The 19,258-nt window shown below is 64.2% G+C and overlaps 1 protein-coding gene across 2 annotated transcripts in view; it reads right to left on the bottom strand.

Moving 5' to 3' along the window:
• The window catches only part of LOC122495865 (maestro heat-like repeat family member 5), a 31,054-nt gene continuing 11,796 nt past the window's right edge, over positions 1 to 19,258 (bottom strand). The window contains exons 12-28 of one of the 2 annotated variants that reach the window (XM_043601924.1): positions 16,584 to 16,679; positions 16,007 to 16,111; positions 15,460 to 15,595; positions 15,288 to 15,382; positions 13,921 to 14,070; positions 12,940 to 13,094; positions 11,796 to 11,940; positions 11,290 to 11,474; positions 10,791 to 10,928; positions 10,495 to 10,606; positions 10,108 to 10,251; positions 9,359 to 9,535; positions 8,274 to 8,429; positions 6,108 to 6,230; positions 717 to 777; positions 444 to 518; positions 1 to 170 (exon numbers count right to left, since the gene is read on the bottom strand). In XM_043601924.1, coding sequence (XP_043457859.1) covers positions 70 to 170; positions 444 to 518; positions 717 to 777; positions 6,108 to 6,230; positions 8,274 to 8,429; positions 9,359 to 9,535; positions 10,108 to 10,251; positions 10,495 to 10,606; positions 10,791 to 10,928; positions 11,290 to 11,474; positions 11,796 to 11,940; positions 12,940 to 13,094; positions 13,921 to 14,070; positions 15,288 to 15,382; positions 15,460 to 15,595; positions 16,007 to 16,111; positions 16,584 to 16,679 — 2,154 coding nt within the window. In that variant the 3' untranslated portion in view covers positions 1 to 69. Of the gene's footprint in view, positions 171 to 443; positions 519 to 716; positions 820 to 6,107; positions 6,231 to 8,273; positions 8,430 to 9,358; positions 9,536 to 10,107; positions 10,252 to 10,494; positions 10,607 to 10,790; positions 10,929 to 11,289; positions 11,475 to 11,795; positions 11,941 to 12,939; positions 13,095 to 13,920; positions 14,071 to 15,287; positions 15,383 to 15,459; positions 15,596 to 16,006; positions 16,112 to 16,583; positions 16,680 to 19,258 lie in introns of both variants that reach the window. The other variant, XM_043601923.1, reaches the window with a different exon arrangement.

Here is a 19,258-nt window from a genome sequence, read left to right on the forward strand (position 1 = left end):
GGAACTCTGTCACATTTAATAGAGAATGTCAAACACACGCCGGGAACCAGCACGACATCGAGCCACGGTTCAGTGGGTCACATACTGGGACAGCTCCCAGATGTCCTCCAGGAAGCTGCTGTAGAATCTGCGGCTCATGGAGTCTGGGTCCTGCTTCAGGATCTCCAAGTCTGCACAGAGACCCCCCGGGGCCTGACACACGGCCCCCCGGGGCAGGGGAGGGCAGGGGGCAGTCTGCTGCGGGAGCTGAAGGAGGAGGGTCCAGGGGGAGGTGCACAGCCATCCCGGGAGCCCTGTGGGGTGAATGTGGGGAGGGGGGCACAGCCCTGTCCTGGAACCGAGTCTCAAGGAGGAGACGATGCCCTGTTCTGGGGACAGGCCGGCTAAGGGGCCTTCTTAAGAGCTGGGGAACAAAGAGGCCCCTGTGCTGGGCCAGGGCTCACGTTTCCTGAGGGTCCTCACGTCGGCCTTCCTCAGACAGATGCAGAGGTCGGGAAAGTAGTCCTGCAGCATCCCCCCTGCACCAGGGACGGAGGGCGGTGGGCACGGGCGCCTCCCTGGCCCCTGGGGGAGGCCAGCTTGGCCCCGACAGGAGACCGGTCCACCCGACCCCCGGACACGGGAGCCCGGCCCTCCCGGGGGCAGCTCTGGGCTCTGAGTGGTGGGGGCTGGGTGGGCACGGTGGGCGGAGCACGAGACCAGGGGCCAGCACCCACTGATGAACTTCATGGCCGCCTGCTTCAGGTTCCTGTCGGGGCTGCTCAGGTAAGTCAACGCCTGCATGAGAAACCGGTGGTAGTTGCCAAGGTTGCTCTCCACCTGGGGAGGGGGAAGAGATGGGCCCACAGCCCCCTGTGATGCCGCTCCGCCCGAGGCCCCCCGCCAGCCTTGCAGTCCCAAGACCCATGACTCCCCGCCCCCCCGATCCCGCCTCGGGCTGGGGCCTGTGTCAAGGGACCTGGGACCCTGCACTCTGTCACCTCTCCCTGACACGTCCTCCGGGAGGCCTCCCCTGCCCCTCCCACCCCCCACCCTCCCCAGCTTCAGCAACAGACCCAGGGCCAGTCAGAGCCAAGAGGAGGCAGGGAGGTCTGCTGGGCTCTTCTGCACCAGGACTGGAGCCCAGCCTCTCTTGCCGCCCTCGCTCGCTCCCCTGGGCTTGTGCTGTGGACACGCAGGGTGTGCGGCTGCTCTAGGAGGGGACAGCAGGCTCAGGACGGGACGGCCCCTGGACCGAGGATAAGACCAATCTAAGGACGGGGGGCAGGGGACGGACGCAGCCCGAGCTGCTCGTCTCCACTGCTGGCCCAAGCTGCTTTGTGGCAGCACCCTCTGGGCCTTTGCAGGATTATAAACCGGTTTATTTTACCGTCTAAGCCTGCTGGACCCGGCTTTTCTGCCACCTGCATGACAAGAACGCCGGCCCCCTCGCCTCAGCCCCCAGGCCACCCTGGTGCCCGCACTTCCCGCAGGGGCCCTTGGCCACTGTGGCGCCAGGCCGTGCTCCCCCGAGGGGCGCCCGCTTCAGGTCACCCCTGCCCGGCCTGGCCCTCCTCTCTCTGGCTGCGCCCTGGCCGGGCCGACCCTCGGAGCTGCGTTTCCGCCCACACCAGCTTCCCTCCACAAACGTCAGACCAACACTGCAGGTGGGAGGTCCAGGTTCAGGCACCGGGCGGCCTGAGGCCCCAGCCCTTCACCCCCGCTCCCCCCCAACCACCGTGATCGCCTGTGCCTTCTTGTCACAAACCCACATTCTGGGATTTTGGCCGTCAGCTCGCGACCTTAAAAAGACAACCGCCTTCCTGCTCTGTGCCCGTTCTGGGACCACCCCCAGAGCTCCGAGCCCCCTGAGATGCACTCTGGGCTCTCACACCCTTTTCCACTCAGACACCAGGACTTCCTGGAGGAGGCTGATCCCTGGAGAGAACAGGCACTAGGAAGGGCCTGGAACACTCTAATGCTCTCAGAAACAAGGATGCCTATGGACAGAGAGTCCAGGGACAGAGCTCACTGGAAACAGGATTCAAGTTCAAGACAGGCCAGGTGTGACAGTCTGAACAATAAAAGCAATGACACCAGCAGCGGTAACGGTGCCTCCCTGGAAAGAGCGGGGCCCTTCGTGAGCTGAGGGACCGGCTGGACCGCCTCTCCCAAAAAAGATCTGTTGATTCCTAACCCCCCAGACCTCAGAATGGGACAACACTCGGAGATGGGGCCTCTGGAGGCAATGCGGTGAAACGGGGTCCCCCAGCGGCCCTGACGCATTACAGGTGGTGCCTTAGGAGGGGAGGCGCCAGCGTGCAGAGAGAGCACCTCGGGCGCAGTGACACTCAAAGCCAGGGCAGCGCCGGGCCCGGGAGAGGGGCCTGGGAGGGGCCGTGGCCTGGCCAGCACCGTGCCACAGGCCGCTGGCTTGCAGAGCCGGGAGACAGCAACGTCTGTGGTCTAGGCTCGCGGAGCAGTGGCACGGGGGCCTTGGGGACCCAGCAGGCCATCAGCTCGCGGCACTACTCCAGAGGCAGGAGTCAGCAAAGAGAAAACAGGAAGGAGGTTTCTGTAAAAGAAGGGAAACTATGATAGATTTAACTTCGGTGCTTAAAAGTGAGGGAGCACTTGAATACCGGCGTTTTGTTTCTTTTCTCTGCGATTGTTGAAAAGAAGGCCTGGCCGTGAGCCTGGGCCCATGCGGGGAATCGGGACGGAGGGAAGGCAGAGCTATGAGCATATCACGTGGCCCAGGGGCCCGGGGCTCAAGGTGACTGGTGGCCGAGGTCAGCCGGGGGGGGGGGGGGGGGGGAGTAGGGCTCAATGGCACACCCCACAACGGGGCACGAAGACGTCCCCGGGGAGGGCTGGGAGCATCGGGACTGGAGAAGCCCTAATCCACACGTCTCAACTCTTAGAAAATTCCAGAAGAAGGGGCTCCTAGCAAAGCTGACGGACTGGAAGTATCGGGATGACGGGAAGGCCGTGAGCGACCTCACGTGAGGCTTCCGGGAACCACGCCGCCGTGTGGAAAGGAAACCATACGGGACAGCGAGCGGCCCAAAGGCAGCGGGCCGGGGCAGAGGACAGTCACTGCGGGAGGAGCCCCTGCCACCAGCAAGCCCAGCCGCGCTGCCCGACTAGGGGCGTCCTGAGCCCCTGCCAGCCGAGGCGGCAACTGCTTCCTAAAACTCCAACTCCTGGAAGGTGGGAAAACGGGAAAAATGTGCAAAGCCAGGAGAGTCCACGTGAGAAGAGCGGGAGGGGGGGCCCAGAACGGAAGGCGGGGAGGACGCACGTGCCCACGGTCTCCGGGCTCCCCCGGCGCCCGAGCCGTCCCCGGGACCCCTGTCACAGCGAGGCTGCTAGTGGGGGCTCAGAGCCATTTCAATGGGTCTGAAACCCACAGAAAAATAAATGTTTGAGGGAAACGTACTTGGTTAAACCTGTGAGTGTAACTCAATAACGTTGACGGTCTCATGTTCTAACAGACGGAGTGTTTAAGAAATTGGTAAAATCAGGGGAACCCGAGTGGCCCGGTCGGTTAAATGTCTGACACCGTTCTTGAGTTCGAGCCCCGCGTCGGGCTCTGTGCTGACAGCCGGGAGCCTGGAGCCTGCTTCCGATTCTGTCTCCCTCTCTCTCTCCCAAAATTAAGTAAACGTTAAAAAAAATAAATTGGTCAGATCGGTCCACTAGGTACCGAGACACCGATGGCAAGCACGGACCTCTCCACGCGCTCTCCTCAGCAACCAGCTAAACACAAGTCCCCAAGGGCAAAAGCGGGCAGGACAAGACCGGAACCACAAGCACGTGACAGGTGGCCCCGCTGTCCCTGCACACGGGCTGAGGTGGGCATCGAGTCCGGGCCCCTGAGGTGTCTCCGTGGAAGGAAAGACCAACCTCACGCCCAGGACGCCAGAGGCAGGGGGGGACCTGACATCGCCCACGCACCTCGGGAACCAGACCGGAAGGACCCCAAGGGAAGGCACAGGGACACCAAAAGGGAGCCTCTCTCTCCCTCCCCCACCCCGGGCCTGAGTTAGGAGCAAGAGAAAAGACAAGTTCCTTGAAAAGCCTCAGCCACGGCCTGGAGCCGCATGAGGCCCTGGGGCGGGACTCGGCACCCACGGCTCGGCACCCACGGCCGCCCGCACCCACGACACCTCAGAGACGGATGTCACTGTAACATCCACCCCGCGGCGGCACAAAGGTCTCCGACAGACGTACACAGAGAAAGACCCGCAGCCCCAAATGACAAGGGCAGGAAACCCAGCCCGGGCCACACCCCCGAGGCGGAGGCCCTGGCGCCCACCGGAGCGTTCTCTCCCCTCCCAGCTCCAAACTCACCCCTGCTGTGCACTCTGTAAAAGCGACCTGGGCCCCAGTGTCATCCTCGCCAGCTGGCGCGAGGGCACGGGGGCAGCGTGGGGACACAGGAGGGGCTCCCGCCCTCAATCCCGCGGGCACCCCCAGGGCTCCTCCCCCACCCCCCGGGCCGTTTCACGGCTGGTCTCCTGTGACCCCTCCCCGTGTGGGACCTGTCCCGGCATCTCGGCGGGCTCGGCTCTGTGCCACACCAGCTTCTCTGCCACGCAGGGGCGTAGCCATGCCCTCGGCTCTGGGGGTGGGGGGTCCTCCTGGCCCGGGGCAGGGGCTCCCCTCCACTACGTTGGGACATGCGACATCACGTACTCCCGTCCACGTCCACGCGCCATCCCTGCGGTCCCGCGGCCTTCAGAGTTGGCTCCCCCGCAAACCGACCAGCCCCCCGCAGCCCCCGGGCCCTGCAGCGGTTAACCACCCCTCACGTTAACCTCCCCCTGCTCAAATCGCTGTGACGTCTGTCTTCTGAACGCATCCTAGGGACACAGACGCTGAGCGCCGATCACAGCCACGAGGGTCAAGTGCGGCAGCCCCGCGGGCGCCCGCGGCCTGTGCCTCGGGTGACGCGTCACCGTCATCAACCACGGGGGACAGCCTAATGCCCAGAAGCGCCGCACACAGTTTCCCGCGGGCAGGGAGCTGGGCATTGCAGCTGGTGGAAGGTCACAGCCACCCCGCGCCCCTCCGGGCACCAGCGCGGCTCCAGGGCGGGGAGGGGCTTCTCCATCAGACCCGAGCACAGACCGTGGAAAAGTAACACGTCCGGCCACAAAACTTCCGCGCCAGCAGAGACACGGTAAGCACAGTGCAAGAAGCCTGGAGGGGCGCGGAGCCTGGAGCCTGCGGAGAATTCCTCATTCGCACAAAAAAACACCACCGGCACGCGGCGGGCGAAGCGCTCGGCACGGAGGCCCCGCCGGCTCCCCAGCAAGGTGGCGCCTACCAGAGTCACTGCCCTCCGGACCCTGAGAAGCCCCGCTCCCTTCCTCCGGGCACCTTCACCCCCAGACCGTAGCCTTCCCCACTTCTCAGGAAACGTCTGCCGTCTCCCAGCCGCGGCGGGGACCCCCAAGCCCCCGCCCACCTCGACCACATCCAGTGTGGCCCGGTGCGCCAGCCTGCCCGCCACCAGCTGGAGGAAAGCCCGGGATGGGGACCGCGGTCCCCGAGCGCTGGGGAGGGGTCCCAGGCGGGCTCTGAGGGTCTGGACTCAGAAATAAACGGACCACCAGAAATCAGCGCTGTGGTTTCTTGCTCACCCGCCCCACGCACACGCGTCCCCTCACACGAATCCTCAGCAAGGCGTGTGGGCCCAGGAACGTCCGTGGGGTCCCGGTGCGGCCACTCCCGGGTTCCCAGAGCTACGGGGCCCTCCCCGTGTCTGCACTGGGACATCAGTGGGCGCTACGCTCCCCCAAGGCCCCTCCGCAGCGGCCATGGGAACTGCCTCCAGGTAGGGCTTCCCCGTCCGGGTGTGGTGGTCCCCACGTGGCCCTGGAGGCCCCCAGCTCGGTTGCTGACAGAGGGGGCCCACTGAGGGAGGCTGAAGGGGCCAGCCCAGCACGGAGCGGGCCTCTAACCAACACCCGTGGGACCGAGTCAGATGCCACCCAAGAGGGTTCCTATATCAAGCCCATCCCCCTCTGGGTGCTGGGGGTGAGGACCCTCACTGCACACGGCCCCGTCCACTTCCCCGGCCTCCCTGCCCCTCATCCGGGAGGGTGCCGACACCTTACCGTGTAGATGAAAATGTCGTTCTCGGCGCTGAGGCCACGACCCCATGCCAGCTTCCCAAACAGCTCCTTCCGGAACTCCCATTTCAGCAGGACGGCACAGCGCAGGAAGGTCAGCTTTGTCTTCTGTGGGTGCCACGCAAAGACAGACGGGTCACCTCCCTCCACATCAACACCCTCCCCCGGGCAGAGACCGCAGGACAAGTGGCCCGGAGGCACCCAGGGCCCCGGCCCGGCAAGAACACCGCTCACAGCCGCGCCCGGGCCGTGTAGCCTGCTCACACCCCAGAGGGGGCACAGGGTGCCCCCGCCATAGTGTCTTCACCCCCCCAAGCCCCGTGGGTGCCGTGCTCTAATTCACATGAAAATTCGAGAGGCCAGTGGTCACCCTGGCCACCCAGGCTTCCTTCCTGACCCTGAGGGAGTCTCTCAAGGGCTGGGGGACAGGCACCCAGGGGAGGAAGGCCGGTCCCTCACTCACCAGTACCCAACAGCCCCGCCTCTAGTCTCAGAACTCCTTTAAAGGGTCCCTGTACGACCCACGATGGGCGGAAATCACCCCCAGGACCTCAGGCTGTGACTGTCCAGAGACACGGTCTCAACAGAGGTGAGGTAATCAGGTCCCTGGGTGGCCCTAGGGCAAGCTGTCTGGTGTCCTCACCAGGAGGGGAATCTGGACTCGCAGACAGGGGGACGACCACGTGAGGACACGGGGAGAAGACGCCGTCCATGTGCCCAGGAGAAAGGCCGGAGGGGACCAGCCTGCCACACCCTCGACCCAGCAGCCCTGTCCGCGGCACTTGGTGGTGGCGGCCTGATTTGAGACGGACCGGTCCCCGAGCTGACCTCTCCCTCCCTTGCTGAGTTGAGGGGGGATCGGCCCACCTGGTTTTCACTCCAAAGCCCTCAACCTCCTCCTGAGTCCACCACGCCTCTGTCCCCAGGACACTGTGCTCCGGAGGGGGGGGGAGCACCTGTTTTTCAGCATCTAGGACGAGGCCCTGATCACAGAGGACCCTCCGACCCAACCCCGGGCCCAGGCCTGCCCTCAACTTCCTGTGTTCCCGTTAGCTCACAGAATGCACCGCCCACCTCACTCAGAGGCCCCTGGCCTCTGGGCCACTTATCCTAAGACTACAGCTTGTGAGGCTGAGTAGGCCGGCCTCCCCCAGGCAGCCTCTCCTGGTTTCTTCGACAGTCTCCTCTGAACTCCCAGCTGTACCCCTCTAGCCCCCCCACCTGGCGACACCCCTGCCTTCTACTGGTCTCCCATCCACCCTTCCGTTCACCCCTTCATTTAGCTGCACATTCACTCAGCAGCTGCCCTGTGCCAGGCTCCGGGCTGCTGGCTGGCTGTGCAGACCCAGACCTGATGCGGACCCTCTCCCAGGCTTGAGGTGTTCCCAGCCCATCACACCACCCGTGATGGGTCCGGAGGGCTCCTGGGTCTGGTGGGTCTGGGGCAGGGGCAGAGAGAAGCCCTGGGACTGAAGGAAGTCCCTTTGTGAGGAGGAGGCAGGAATTCAGGCAGTTTCCCAAGGGCCCCAGGAGGGGCTGGAGGGAAGGAGGTGGCCACGATCAAGAGGGCAGCAGGCAGGGCCTACTTGGCCGAGCCAAGCTGTTAGGTGACCACAGTGAGAGCTGAGACCCAGGGATGGGGACCCAGGGCCAGCAGAACGCTGCTGAGGGGTGGAGGCCAGGAAAGCTTCCCTGAGAGGGGGGGGGCACTTGGATGGGGGTCTCAGGTGAGAAGCAGCTGTTCCCAGTGTAGAGGGGGGAAGGGGAACTCCCCGAGGCCAGAGGGGCCGCTCAAACGGATGATCTGGGAAACGTGGGGCCTGTGAAATGGCTGGTAGCTCCAGGGCCACCCTATGGGTCCTCTGTGGGAGTCAGACACGGTGCCTCCCTGGGGGCAGTGCCCTTGAGGGGGGCATGGTCTGCAGTAGGCCCTGGGGAGAGCGGGGAGCGAGAAGGGCCCCAAACTCCAGGCTCCTGAGGCTGACTGCGTGTGTGTGTGTGTGTGTGTGTGTGTGTGTGTGTCAGGTGGGGGTTGCTTCACGGGCTCCTAGACTGGGGGGAGAACCTAGAGGTGAGGGCAGCGCCACCTTGGACGGGGTCGCCTGCAAGGCGCCTGTCGCCTGTCGCCTGCAAGGCGGGGGGGCCACTCACCATGACCACCTTGGGGCAGGAGTCGGCCAGGTGGAAGAACAGTGGCACCAGGGCCTGGAAAGCGTGATTCTTGAGTGCCTGCTGGTACTTCTTGCCGCCGCTGTACAGCACGTCTCCGTACAGGAGGATGGCCCCTCCGCGCACGTCGGCCTCTTCCTGCCGGCAGGTAGAGCCCTCAGCCGCAGGGCGGCCCCCCGCCCCCCCCAATCTGCCAGCCACCGCCCATCTCTCACCCTTCTTCCGGCCCAGGGACCTGCGGTGGCCAATGCGCCCTGATGCCGACGCCCGCCCTCTGCAGCTCTGGGACCGTCCGCTGCGCCCCTCCACCGCACCCCTCCACCGCACCCACCTTGCTGCCCGGGCCGCCCACTGGCACGCACAACCCAGCCTTCTGGGCAGCTGGGGCGCCTTCTCCTCCTGCCACCCCCTCCGGTGGCTGCGGCCAACCCTTTCTCGGCCACAGCGACCTCACCCCCTCTCCCGGGCGGACCAGGCGCACCCTGCGGCCAGACCGGTCACTTTGAGCTCTGAGACCCAGCAAGAGGCCTCGGGCTTTGTGCTGGGGGCGGGAGGGGGGCGATGAGGACGCCTAGAGGCTGCGAACCAGCCCCTGCATCTGCACCACGGGCCTGCGCCGTCTTGCCGCCCCCCGCCCATCCTTGCTCTCCTGGCCGCGGCCCGCGCCCTCCGCGTGGGGGAGCACGAGGCTTGGGCAAGGTCATTTCTGAGGCGGCCCAGGGGTCTCCCAGAACCTACCTTCCTTGGGGCCAGGCTCCCGCCCAGGTCCACAGGACTTTACCCACAAGCCCCGGGGGTGGGAAGTGGGGGAAAGCGGCCTCGGCTGCTGGGATTGGCTGGGGTGGCAGCCGCAGCTGCTGGGATTGGCTGGGGTGGCAGCCGGAGGCTGCTGGGATTGGCTGGGGTGGCAGCCGGAGGCTGCTGGGATTGGCTGGGGTGGCAGCCGGAGGCTGCTCGGATTGGCTGGGGTGGCAGCCGGAGGCTGCTCGGATTGGCTGGGGTGGCAGCCGCGGCTGCTGGGATTGGCGGGCTCAGGCGACGAGCTGCACCGCCGCCGCGCTCCTCACGTCGTCGAACAGCTGCAGCAGGTGCTGGGCCATCCTGAGGCTGGTGGCGCCGACGCCCTGGGCCCCCAGGCGGTGCAGGATGTCGCCCAGGATTTCCATCAGGCCCATGAGGTCCTTGGGCTCGGGCCCCACGAAGCCGTCCAGCAGCCCGGCCAGCCGGTTCCGGAGCAGCATCACCTGCGGGCGGACGCAGCCACTCCCGGGCCTGCCCCGCTCCCTGGAAAGTGCCCTTCCCGACTTTACCATCGTTTCTATTCTACGGGTGTCGGCAACTCGGCGGGGCCGTGGCTGCCACTCCCTGCCCGCGCTGCCTCCTTTAACAATCCGCAGGGGCCTCAGCCCCAGCCCCCCGGCCTGCACCGTGGGGCGTGGACTTGTTCTGGAAGGCCTAAAGGGCAGAAGGAGGACGTGCATCCACAACCCAGCCAGGTGCCAGTCCTCTATGTGACGGGTGGCGCGGGAACCAGCTAGCAGGTGTGCTGTCGGGTAAGAGACCCCTACTAGAAAGGAGGCCAAAGTCGCAGACCTCAGAGCCCCCTCCGGCCCTGAAATTCTAGGATCCCCGCTGCATGCAACGCAGCACCGTTCCCCAAACGTTTCCCCCCCCCCCCCCCCCCGCCCTCCTGCCTTGGCCTGCCCTGCCTTCCCCACCCACCCCTTCCAATCTGACCTGCTGTGGAGGCTCTTCTCACATGCCTCCTCCTCCCTGAAGTCTTCCTGGGATAGGAGCGAGCAGCCCCTGCTCTCACCTTCTCAGGATGCATCAGGGCACTGCTGAGGCCCTTCAGGCTCATGGCCCGCACCAGCTGGTTGGGGTTGTTCAGGCCCAGGCTCAGGAAGTTGTCCAGGGTTCTCCGAGACATGTACTGGGTGAGCTCGTGGCTGTTGAGAAACTGAGTAGTGTTGGCACCGTCAGCTACCAGGGAAAATGGGCCTGTGGCACAGCATGAGATAGGGGGGTTAGACGTAAGGAAGCACTTCCAGAGAGCAAGCAGGTCTGACACGGAAGGCAGAAGTTAGGATACCTTTACGTGGGAGGGTTGGAGCGGAAGTCCAATTCTCTGAGCTTCCGAAGGGCCCGAGGACGCTGGTGAGGGGCAGGGGCAGGGGCAGGGCGGGGCCGAGGAGGGGCTGACCTCCGTGATGATGAGGATGGCCACGATGTTGTCCCGCTCCTCAGAGCTCTTCAGGGAGATGACCGCCTGTCCCAAGACGGCCTTGACCTCACAGTCATAGTGGGCCATGGCCCTGTCAGATGAGAGAGGCAGGCACGGGGGCCCTGAGGTCTCCATCCTTGGCCCCCATAACCCCCTGCTCACTCGGGGAGATGGCCCAGGCAACTGAGTCTGGAGCCCAGCTCCCAATATGGGGTGTAGCCTTCCCGTGAGGAATGCTCTCTGGGGCCAGCACCGCCCCCCCAGGCTGTGCGCACCTAGCCAAGAGGGTCACCCCCTCGGTGTAGGTTTCCATGTGCTCAAAGAGCTCCCAGCCTCTCAGCAGCTTGAGGTAGGCAAACACCTCCCAGTAGTTGGTGGTCCAGAAGAGACCCTTCAGGGCCTCCAGGCATGTCCTAGGGGCAGGTGGGGGTGTGGGGAGAGGTGAGTCGGGGCTCAGGGTGGGCTCTCTGCCTGGACCATAAGGTCATCGGCGACCTCCTCTCCCATCTGGGCCCCAGTGAGCTGTCACCTTCTAAGCCTGCTCTGCCCCAGGATTCTCACTCCCGCTGGCTTTTGGTGGCTGTGCCCCCTGCTCCCTACTCGGGACTGAAAGCCTCCAGGTGGGGCCAGAGTGCATTCCTTTCCGGGTCCCTAGCCCTGAGCCCAGGGCCTGGTGCCCGCCAGGGGTTCCGTGGGTATGTGGAAGGAACCCGAAAGAGGGCACGGTTGGGGTTCCCCAGGGGGCTGGGCGCCGAGGCCCATCACAGATGTCACCTGCAGGGGCTGAGGGGCTTCCTGTCTAGGACATCCTCCTGGTAGTCTGAGATGCCGTCCACCACATCCAGCTCAAACAGGTAACGGAGCTGCGTGAGCAGGCCCACGAGGACCCCTGCGAAGGCCCAGCGCACCGTGGCCTTGTACTCCCGGGTGTACAGGAGCTCATAAATGGTACCCAGGGCCTGCGGCGGGCGACAGAGCAGAACTCAGATGGGCGACTCTCCAGGGCCGGCTCCAGTGAGCAGAGGAGTGGGGAGCCACAAGCACGGGCGCCACCCCCCCCAGGCCCAGGCCCCTGTCGCCTGTGCCTGCCTCGGGCCGGGACACTCCCGGGGACGCTGGCCCCGCTCTGCTGACCACTCAGCAGTCGAGAGGCCTCGGCTACTCTTGCCGAGACCCTCTGCCTGCCGGCTCAGCCAGGCATCCCACAGGGCCCCTGGATGACAGCGCGGTCGTGGGGGCGGGAGGGGCCGGGTGGGGACATGGGGGGGGGTCCTGCTCACCAGCAGGGAGATGAGCTCCGCCTGCTGGGTGAACCTGATGAGCTCTTTGGGGGGTCGCAGCCTCAGCTTCATGTAGAGCAGGGTGAGGACCTTGCGGGCCAGCTGGGTGTTGCTGGCTAGGGCCTTCCACAGGGGTATGACCTGTCTGGGGAGGCAGGGGGCCCAGTGCCTGCAGGTGGCTGGCCATGCAAGGTGGAGGGGTGGGCGGGACGTGACCCTCGGGACAGCAGGATGGCCTGAGATGGCCCAGCCCCCCAGGGACAGTGAGCCCTTCCATCCGTGGGGTCCAGGAGGCTGTATCCGGATGGGGCCCCCACTCGAAGCCCCGAGCACAGGACAGGCTAGCTTTCCCTGATGTCGGTGCTGATTCCCGCTTTGCCGCACTCCTTTGCCACGTGACCCCAAACAGAGCCCCGTCCTACCCCCAGCTTGTGGGGGTGGGGGCTCACCCCTCAGGCAAAGCAGGCAAAGTGGGTCTGCACTGGGCGTGTCTCCCTGGGGCGGGGTGGGGGGCGTGTGGGGCTCACAGACCTGCATCCCCCAGAACTCTGTTCCCTGTCCAAGGTGCTGTGGGCCTGTGACAAGCCGGTGCTCCCTGAGACGCTGTGGAGACACCCTGGTGCTCCAGTGGCCCTCAGACTTCAGGGGACACACACACACACACACACCATTCAGGCTGCTTAGAACGGGGTCTCTACTCACAGGCCAGGCCCAGCATCACGGTGCTGGAGCTCATGACGTCCACACGGTGCAGCCTGGAAACCCAGTATTGGCCCCGGAAGGGCAGGGGGCCCGTGTGTGTGCTGGGGCCCTGGGCAGCTAGAGGGGGCTGTTTGGGGGACAGCTGACCTCCAGCCCCTCTGCCAGCTGGTCTCTCGGGGTTCTCCCGGTCTGAGGGACGCTCCCATGCCAAAAGCCCCCTCCGGGGACTGATGGAGCCTCCACCTTAACCCCTCAGCCTAGAACACCTCCGGGGACCCCCTGGCCGTGGTTCGGGAGTCTGGGAAGGAGAGTGGAGTCTCTCTCACTGGAAGGGCCAGTGTCGTGCATGCCGCTGCCTGGCCAGGGATTCTGTGGCCTGGGAGGGCAGACCATGGAGGAAGGACGGGTGTTCACCTCTGGGTCGTGGGTGCCGGTGCCATACCTCTCAGAGGGGTGACACAGGGACAGTATCACCTCGACTGTCTCCTGGGTGTGCTGAGTCCCCAACACTGACACGGCCTGCATCACGGTCTGCAGGGCGTTCTTGAAGATGATAGAGGGCAGCTCCTGGGACAAACCCTGCAGGATCTCAGCCACCTGAGCAGGGACGGGCAGACCGGGACAGGGCGTCAGAGCCACCCCCGGCTCCCGCCTCCGTCCCCTGCTGGGGCCGGGGTCTGCCTCCCCCATGAGGCAGCCTGATGGCCTCGTCAGCCTTCGGCCAGTAGCCTGACCGCTACGTGATCCCTGCCCCACGATGAGGCATCTGGACACGTACAGGACCCGGTGGGGTCGGCGGTGGAAGCGGCACCGTGGCTCACAGCTGGTGTGGCCCCGCCGTCCCCGCGGCCTCACCCCATCTCCCTGTGTGCCTGTGAAAACGTGAGGATCAACCCCGAGCGTCCAGGAGGGTTGATGGGCCCGGCAGCCCCTGAGAGACGTTCTGTCTGTGTGGGCTGTGAACTAGGTTGGCCACGCCCCCTTGCCCCACTCCCCAGGGAGGTGGGGGAGGGGGTGGGGGCAGGGAATTTTTCTCTCCTGAGTAAGGTTGAATGAACAAGGCAGGGTGTTGCTGTCAGGGCCCTGGGACCTTGAGGGTCCCGACCGGCCGGGAGGGGTGAACCAGGGGCCCTGGGGCATCGCTGGGTCTCAGCCCTGCTAACAGGGCTGTGCTATTTCAGGGAGCGGGAGGCTGGCCGTGGACTGCGGATGGCTAGGACTGAGCTCGGGACCCACGGCCTCCAGCCCCGGGCGCTCTCTGTGAAGACGTGTGTGCACAGACACGGGTGCGTCCGCGTGCACGCGGGCAGCCCTGGACGCAGGGCCAGCCCGCCTCCCCCACCCCAGTCCTTCCTTAGCGGGTCCCCCGACTCCCATGGGGAGGTCCGCAGAAGGTGTCCCGCAGGCGGGGCTCAGCGCCCACCTGCTCTGCCTTGATGCTGTGGTCCTCAACGATCATCAGGAGCAACTGTGAGGCCAGGTCACAGCGCAGGTGGTTGTGGCTGCAGAGCCCTCGCAGGAGAGTGAGGACGAGCTGCGTGTGCTGGGCCACGGTCAGGTTCCCATCCAGCACCTGGGCCGGGGGGGCTGCGGTGAGAGGCCGAGGCGGCACCCTCCCTGGTGGTCCTCAGCCCTCCAGCCCCTCCTGCGTCGGGCCTGGAGACAGGGCCGGCGTGGGGGCGCTCCTCGTACTCAGAGGTGGAAAAAATGCCAGGCGAGGAGACTTGTCCCCTCCCCCGCACCAGGCTGCTGGGGCCCCACCCCTCCTGCCTCCGTGGTGGGAGGTGTGGCCGCCGAGGGCTGAAGGATCACTCTGGGGATGGTGGGAGCAAGCAGTCGTGTCCAGGCAGTCAGGTGCCCCCCCACCCTTCAGCCCGCAGCCAGTCACTGACTCGGGGTACAGGGTCCAGCCCCTGCCTCGAGGTAGGGGACACTTTAAGCTGTCACACTCCCCTGGCTCAGACAGACCACCCCCCTCTTGGCTGCTCCCATCCCCAGCTTGCTTCCCTTCCTCCTTCCTCCTGAGCGTGAGTCTCTGTCCCCTAAACTGCACTGAAATTCCTGTCCCAGGCTCTGTTTCTAGGGAACCCACCAGGACCACAGGCTTCTAAGCGGCTGGCTCCCTAGGAGGGGTTCCCAGGGGACGACCCTCTGCACAGAGGCGTTGAGGGCTTGCTGCTCCTGTCCCAGCCTGTCCTGAGAGCAGGCAGGGGGTCAGACTCAGGGACTCTCACTTGGAAGGTGGGGAAACTGAGGCATGGAAGGGTTGAATGACCGCCCCGCAGTTGGAGGCAGAGCTTGGACTCAAACCCAAAGCTTTGATGCCCCGTTTGTCTTGAGGGGAGGGCCGGCCCGGGAAGGACACACACAGGGAGGGAGGGCAGAGGCGATGGACAAGGGAGACAGACAGCATGCTGCCTGCCCGGGACTGCGCATGAGTAGTGAGCTCGGGACAGCCTCAGGCAAACCCAGCTGTCGCCCTAGTGAGGGGCCCCAGGGGTGAGGCCGCAAGAGGAGTGGGGGCCGAGAAGGGAGAGGTCAGCAAGAACCTCAGGACCGGGCTCCAGAGGGGCCCTGCCGCACCTCCAAGTCACCGGCGGGAGGGTGCAGGCCGAGATTTCAAGGGGCAGAGTGATGGGGTGCTTTCCCTGCAAGAGAGCGTCCACGTCCCGGCTACGCCTGACCCGCCCCCCAGCTCCCCTGCGCAGGTTGCAGAATGGGCAGGGAGGTGGAGGCCGGAGAGGCCCCTACTCTTGGACGGCTTGGGGCTGCGTGCAGCTTGGGCCCCACCTTTACCAGGTCGTAGAACTTCATTTCTGATTTCCTCCTGGCATTTGCTTCAAAGTTCTTCATTTTATTCAAATACGTGAACTCCGACGTGCTGCCTGGCGAGGGGCACCGAGTCAGGGGGCCTGGGGCGGCCAAGCGGCCAGCGCCCCGGAGGTGGGGGCTCCCAGCTCACCCTTCTGCTGGGTCAGCAGCTGCAGGAGGAGGTACACGCACTGGTGGGCGTGGCTCTGGGTGACGGGCTCCTTGTCCCTCCACAGCAGCATGAGCAGGCCTATCTGGTGGCCCAGCATGGAGGGGGTGGCCTCCTCCTGGGAGGGGCGGGCAGTGAGCGAGGCCAGGCCCGGCCGCCAGGTGTCTCGTGGGCAGGGCGCCCCCAGGCCCTCGTCCCACGCGGGACCACCTCCCCCGCCACCCGGTCTCCCTTCCCCGCTTCCTTCAAGTCTTTGCTCTGAGGCGGCCTGGCCATCGAGCTCCCCCCACCGCCCCCTTTGAACTCTGACCCCTGCCCCGGGACCGGGGGCACCCCAGGGCCTGCGTCTCGCCCCCCAGCCCCGTGCCTAGCAGCCGAGACGCTCCGTGAATACGGCCGCGAGAATCAGGAGCGAGGGCCGGGGTGCCCAGCACGGAAGCAGCCGCGCCATGGGGGCTCCCGGCCCCTCTCTGGGCTCAGGCCCACCTTCCTGGCTGCCCTCCCGAGGGTGCTGGGCGAGGCGACTCACAGTGAGCCCCACGTAGTCCACCACGTACTTGAGGAACAGGAAGATGGTCTGCACCGCCCGCTGGCGCTCGTGGCTGCTGTCTGACTTCAGCCACGGCTCCATGTGCTGCGATGGGAGAGGAGAGCCCGAGGCCGGCTCAGCGCACGGACCCACCCTCCCCTCCCGGACGTGGCCGCTGGGACGCGGAGCGATGGCGGGCCGGCCGCAGCCGGGCGTGCCCACCAGATGGCTCGCCCGTCCGTGCCCGGCCACCGGCTCAGCTCCCCGGGGCGAGGCCGGGTCTGGGCCCAGAGGGAAGCCAGGGTGTTTGAGGGCCTACATCTGCACGGCTGTGCGGGAGCCCGCAGACCATCCCCGGGACTTCCTCCCCGCCCACGGCGGTGCCCGGAGATGAGCCAGGGTCACCTTCTCCTCGCAGGGCCCTCGGCTCTTCTGAAACGCCCGCCCCTCCCTTGCCGAGAGCCCCCGGGTCAGCGGCGTGGGGCACACCTGCCGACCTGGCCGCCTTTGTGTCCGAGGGACGCACCCTGGGTGGGCAGAGCCCCAGTCGTGTGCCCCCCGCCAGCCCAAGCCCCACCTGCAGGATGAAGCATAGCTCGTCCACACTCTTGTTCTCGGAGATGAGGCTCTGCAGCAGCAGGTCCAATGCCTGCATCGACTTCCGGTACAGCGCCTGGCGGGGCCGGTGGCCTGGTGTCACTCCCCGGGGGGGGGGGGGGCACCCGCCAGCACCGTGGCCCTCCCTGGCCGACACCCTCGCCCATCTCTCCCCTGGTGCCCTGGGACTCGCCCCCGTGAGGGCTCAGTCACCCTTCCCTGCGGGGCCTGCGGAAATGATCATAATGTCCACGCCAGGTCCAGTCCCCACTCGGTCCCTGGTGGGGACACACAGTGCCCTCCCGGCTGCCGGGCCTCAGGTCCTAACCGCTGAGGGTGTTGAATCTGCCCCTAATTTCCCAGAACGGGGGCAGAGTTCAGTGAGCTCCCGATGCTGCTGTGGGCACGCTGCCCAGCCCAGGGCTCCTCAGATGGCGCCCCTGGGCGTATTCCCCCAGCACTGAAGCCGAAACCGGGAAGTACGTTGAACTGAGTGAAAATGAAAACAGCATATCAAAATTGATCATCTGCATAGACCCAGCAAAAGCAGTGGGCAAAATCCAACATCCATCCTGATGAGCACTGTCCGAAAAGCAGGACTAGCAGAGAACTTTCTCCACCTAACTAAGAGCATCAGAGCACCCACAGCAAGCCACGGCAACAGCAGACTCGATGGCGAAGACAGATGCGTTCCTGATCACATCAGGAACAACGTGGTGTCTGTTCCCACCACTGGCGGGTCCTGGCAAGGGCGGTGGGGTAGGAGGGTGACAGCACAGCACCATCCCCGTTGACAAGAAAGGAGACTGTTCGCGTAAGTCACGTATAAAACCCTGTGGAATCTACAGAAGGCTCTGAAAAGCTAACACGCGGTTTAGCGGGGTTTCGGGAACAAAGTCAACATACGAAAAAAGTCGATTGTGCTCCTATAAACCAGCAACGAGCAACTGAAAGCTAAACATTTAAATATCATCGGCAATATCAGAAGAAAATAGAGAGAGGAAAGGCTCTGACACAAGACGTCCGAGGCGAGCACACGGAAAACCGGCCAACGCTGCTGGGGGGTTTGAAGACGACCTAATTAAACGGAGAGGTGCGCCAGCGCCCAGCTCGCCACACAAACCGGTGTTAACGTGTCGGTCTTCCCCAAGTCGGTCTGTAGATTGGGTGCAAGTCCAGTCGAAACCCCAGGGTGCCGTTCACTCGAGGTTGAGCCACTCATTCTGTGACTCGCGCAGAGGTGCACAGAAGCCGGGAGAGCAGAAAACAGCTTTGAAGAAGATGACCCAAGTGGGGGGCCTTCACCCCTTCCTGTGGAGCTACCAGGACCAACACCATGTGGCATCGGCAGACACGGATCAGAACAGAATAAACAGGCAGAAACGGAGACAGACACGCAGTCAGCTGGCTTTCGACAGAGGCGAACTTGGGACCCGGATGGGTCCTGAACAACCAAGGTGTCCGTATATGCGCAACGAGCTAAGCTTCAGGCCATTCCTTACAGCAGATAAGAGTTGGCTCAGAAGCTGTCGCGGACCTCAGTGTGAAACCTAAGACCGTAAAACTTCCAGAAGAAAGCAGAGAAGAATCCTTGTGACCTTGGCTTAAGGAAAGAATTCCTGGATGCGACAGCAATATCACAACCCACGAAGGAAAGAACAGATACATTGAACAACCTCAAAATCGAGAGCTTCCGCTCTTCAGAAAAGACCATTAAGACAAAAAGAAAGCCTGGAGACCGGGAGAAAATATGTTCAGACCACCTGGGTGATAAAGGACCCCCATAGAACTCTAAAAGGGACTCTAGAAACTAATAAATAATGCAACTTAAAAATTGGACATGAGAGGGGCACCTGGGTGGCTCAGTCGGTTAAGCGTCCGACTTCGGCTCAGGTCACGATCCTGCGTCCGTGGGTTTGAGCCCCGCGTCGGGCTCTGTGCTGACAGCTCGGAGCCTACTTGGGATTCTGTGTCTCCCTCTCTCTCTGCCCCTCCCCACTCGTGCTCTCTCTCTCAAAAATAAACATTAAAAAAAATTTTTTTAATGAGGCATAAGATTTGAACAGACAGCTCACCAAAAAAAGATACAAAGATGGTCAAAAGCACACGAGGGGATGCTCCTCTCAGTAGAGACACGAACACTGAAACCACCACTCACCGCTGCACACCCAGGAGAATGGCCAGCGTTTACGACCGACTACACCGTGTGTTGATGAGGATGTGGGAGGAGCAGGGCTCTCGACCCTGCTGCTGGCAGTCAAATCAGCACAGCCGGTTAGAAGGCAGTTTGGCAAGTTAGACGCACACCTGCCTTATGGCCCAGACGTCTGGTCCTGGGTGTTTACCCAAAAAACAGAATCAGGTCTGTAGAGAGACCCGCACACAAATGTGCACAGCAGCCTGACTAGCAGTGCGAGGCTGGAGATAACACAGTGCCCCTCGTGCGGCGAGCACATCGACACCCGGTGGGCATCCGAAAAGTCAGATACCGTGCCACAGGAACCAGGAATGAGCCATCTGTACAGGCTGCAGTGTAGACGAATCTCCAGGTTGTCTGATCGGGAAGCGTCCAGGCAAAGCTAAGCAGAACCCCCATAATCCCACTTGGTGAAATTCTAGGAGATACCAACTATGATGACAATAGCAAGGAGGAGT

Source organism: Prionailurus bengalensis, chromosome F2 (genome assembly GCF_016509475.1).
Source record: "Prionailurus bengalensis isolate Pbe53 chromosome F2, Fcat_Pben_1.1_paternal_pri, whole genome shotgun sequence".
NCBI classification, from domain to species: Eukaryota; Metazoa; Chordata; class Mammalia; order Carnivora; family Felidae; genus Prionailurus; species Prionailurus bengalensis.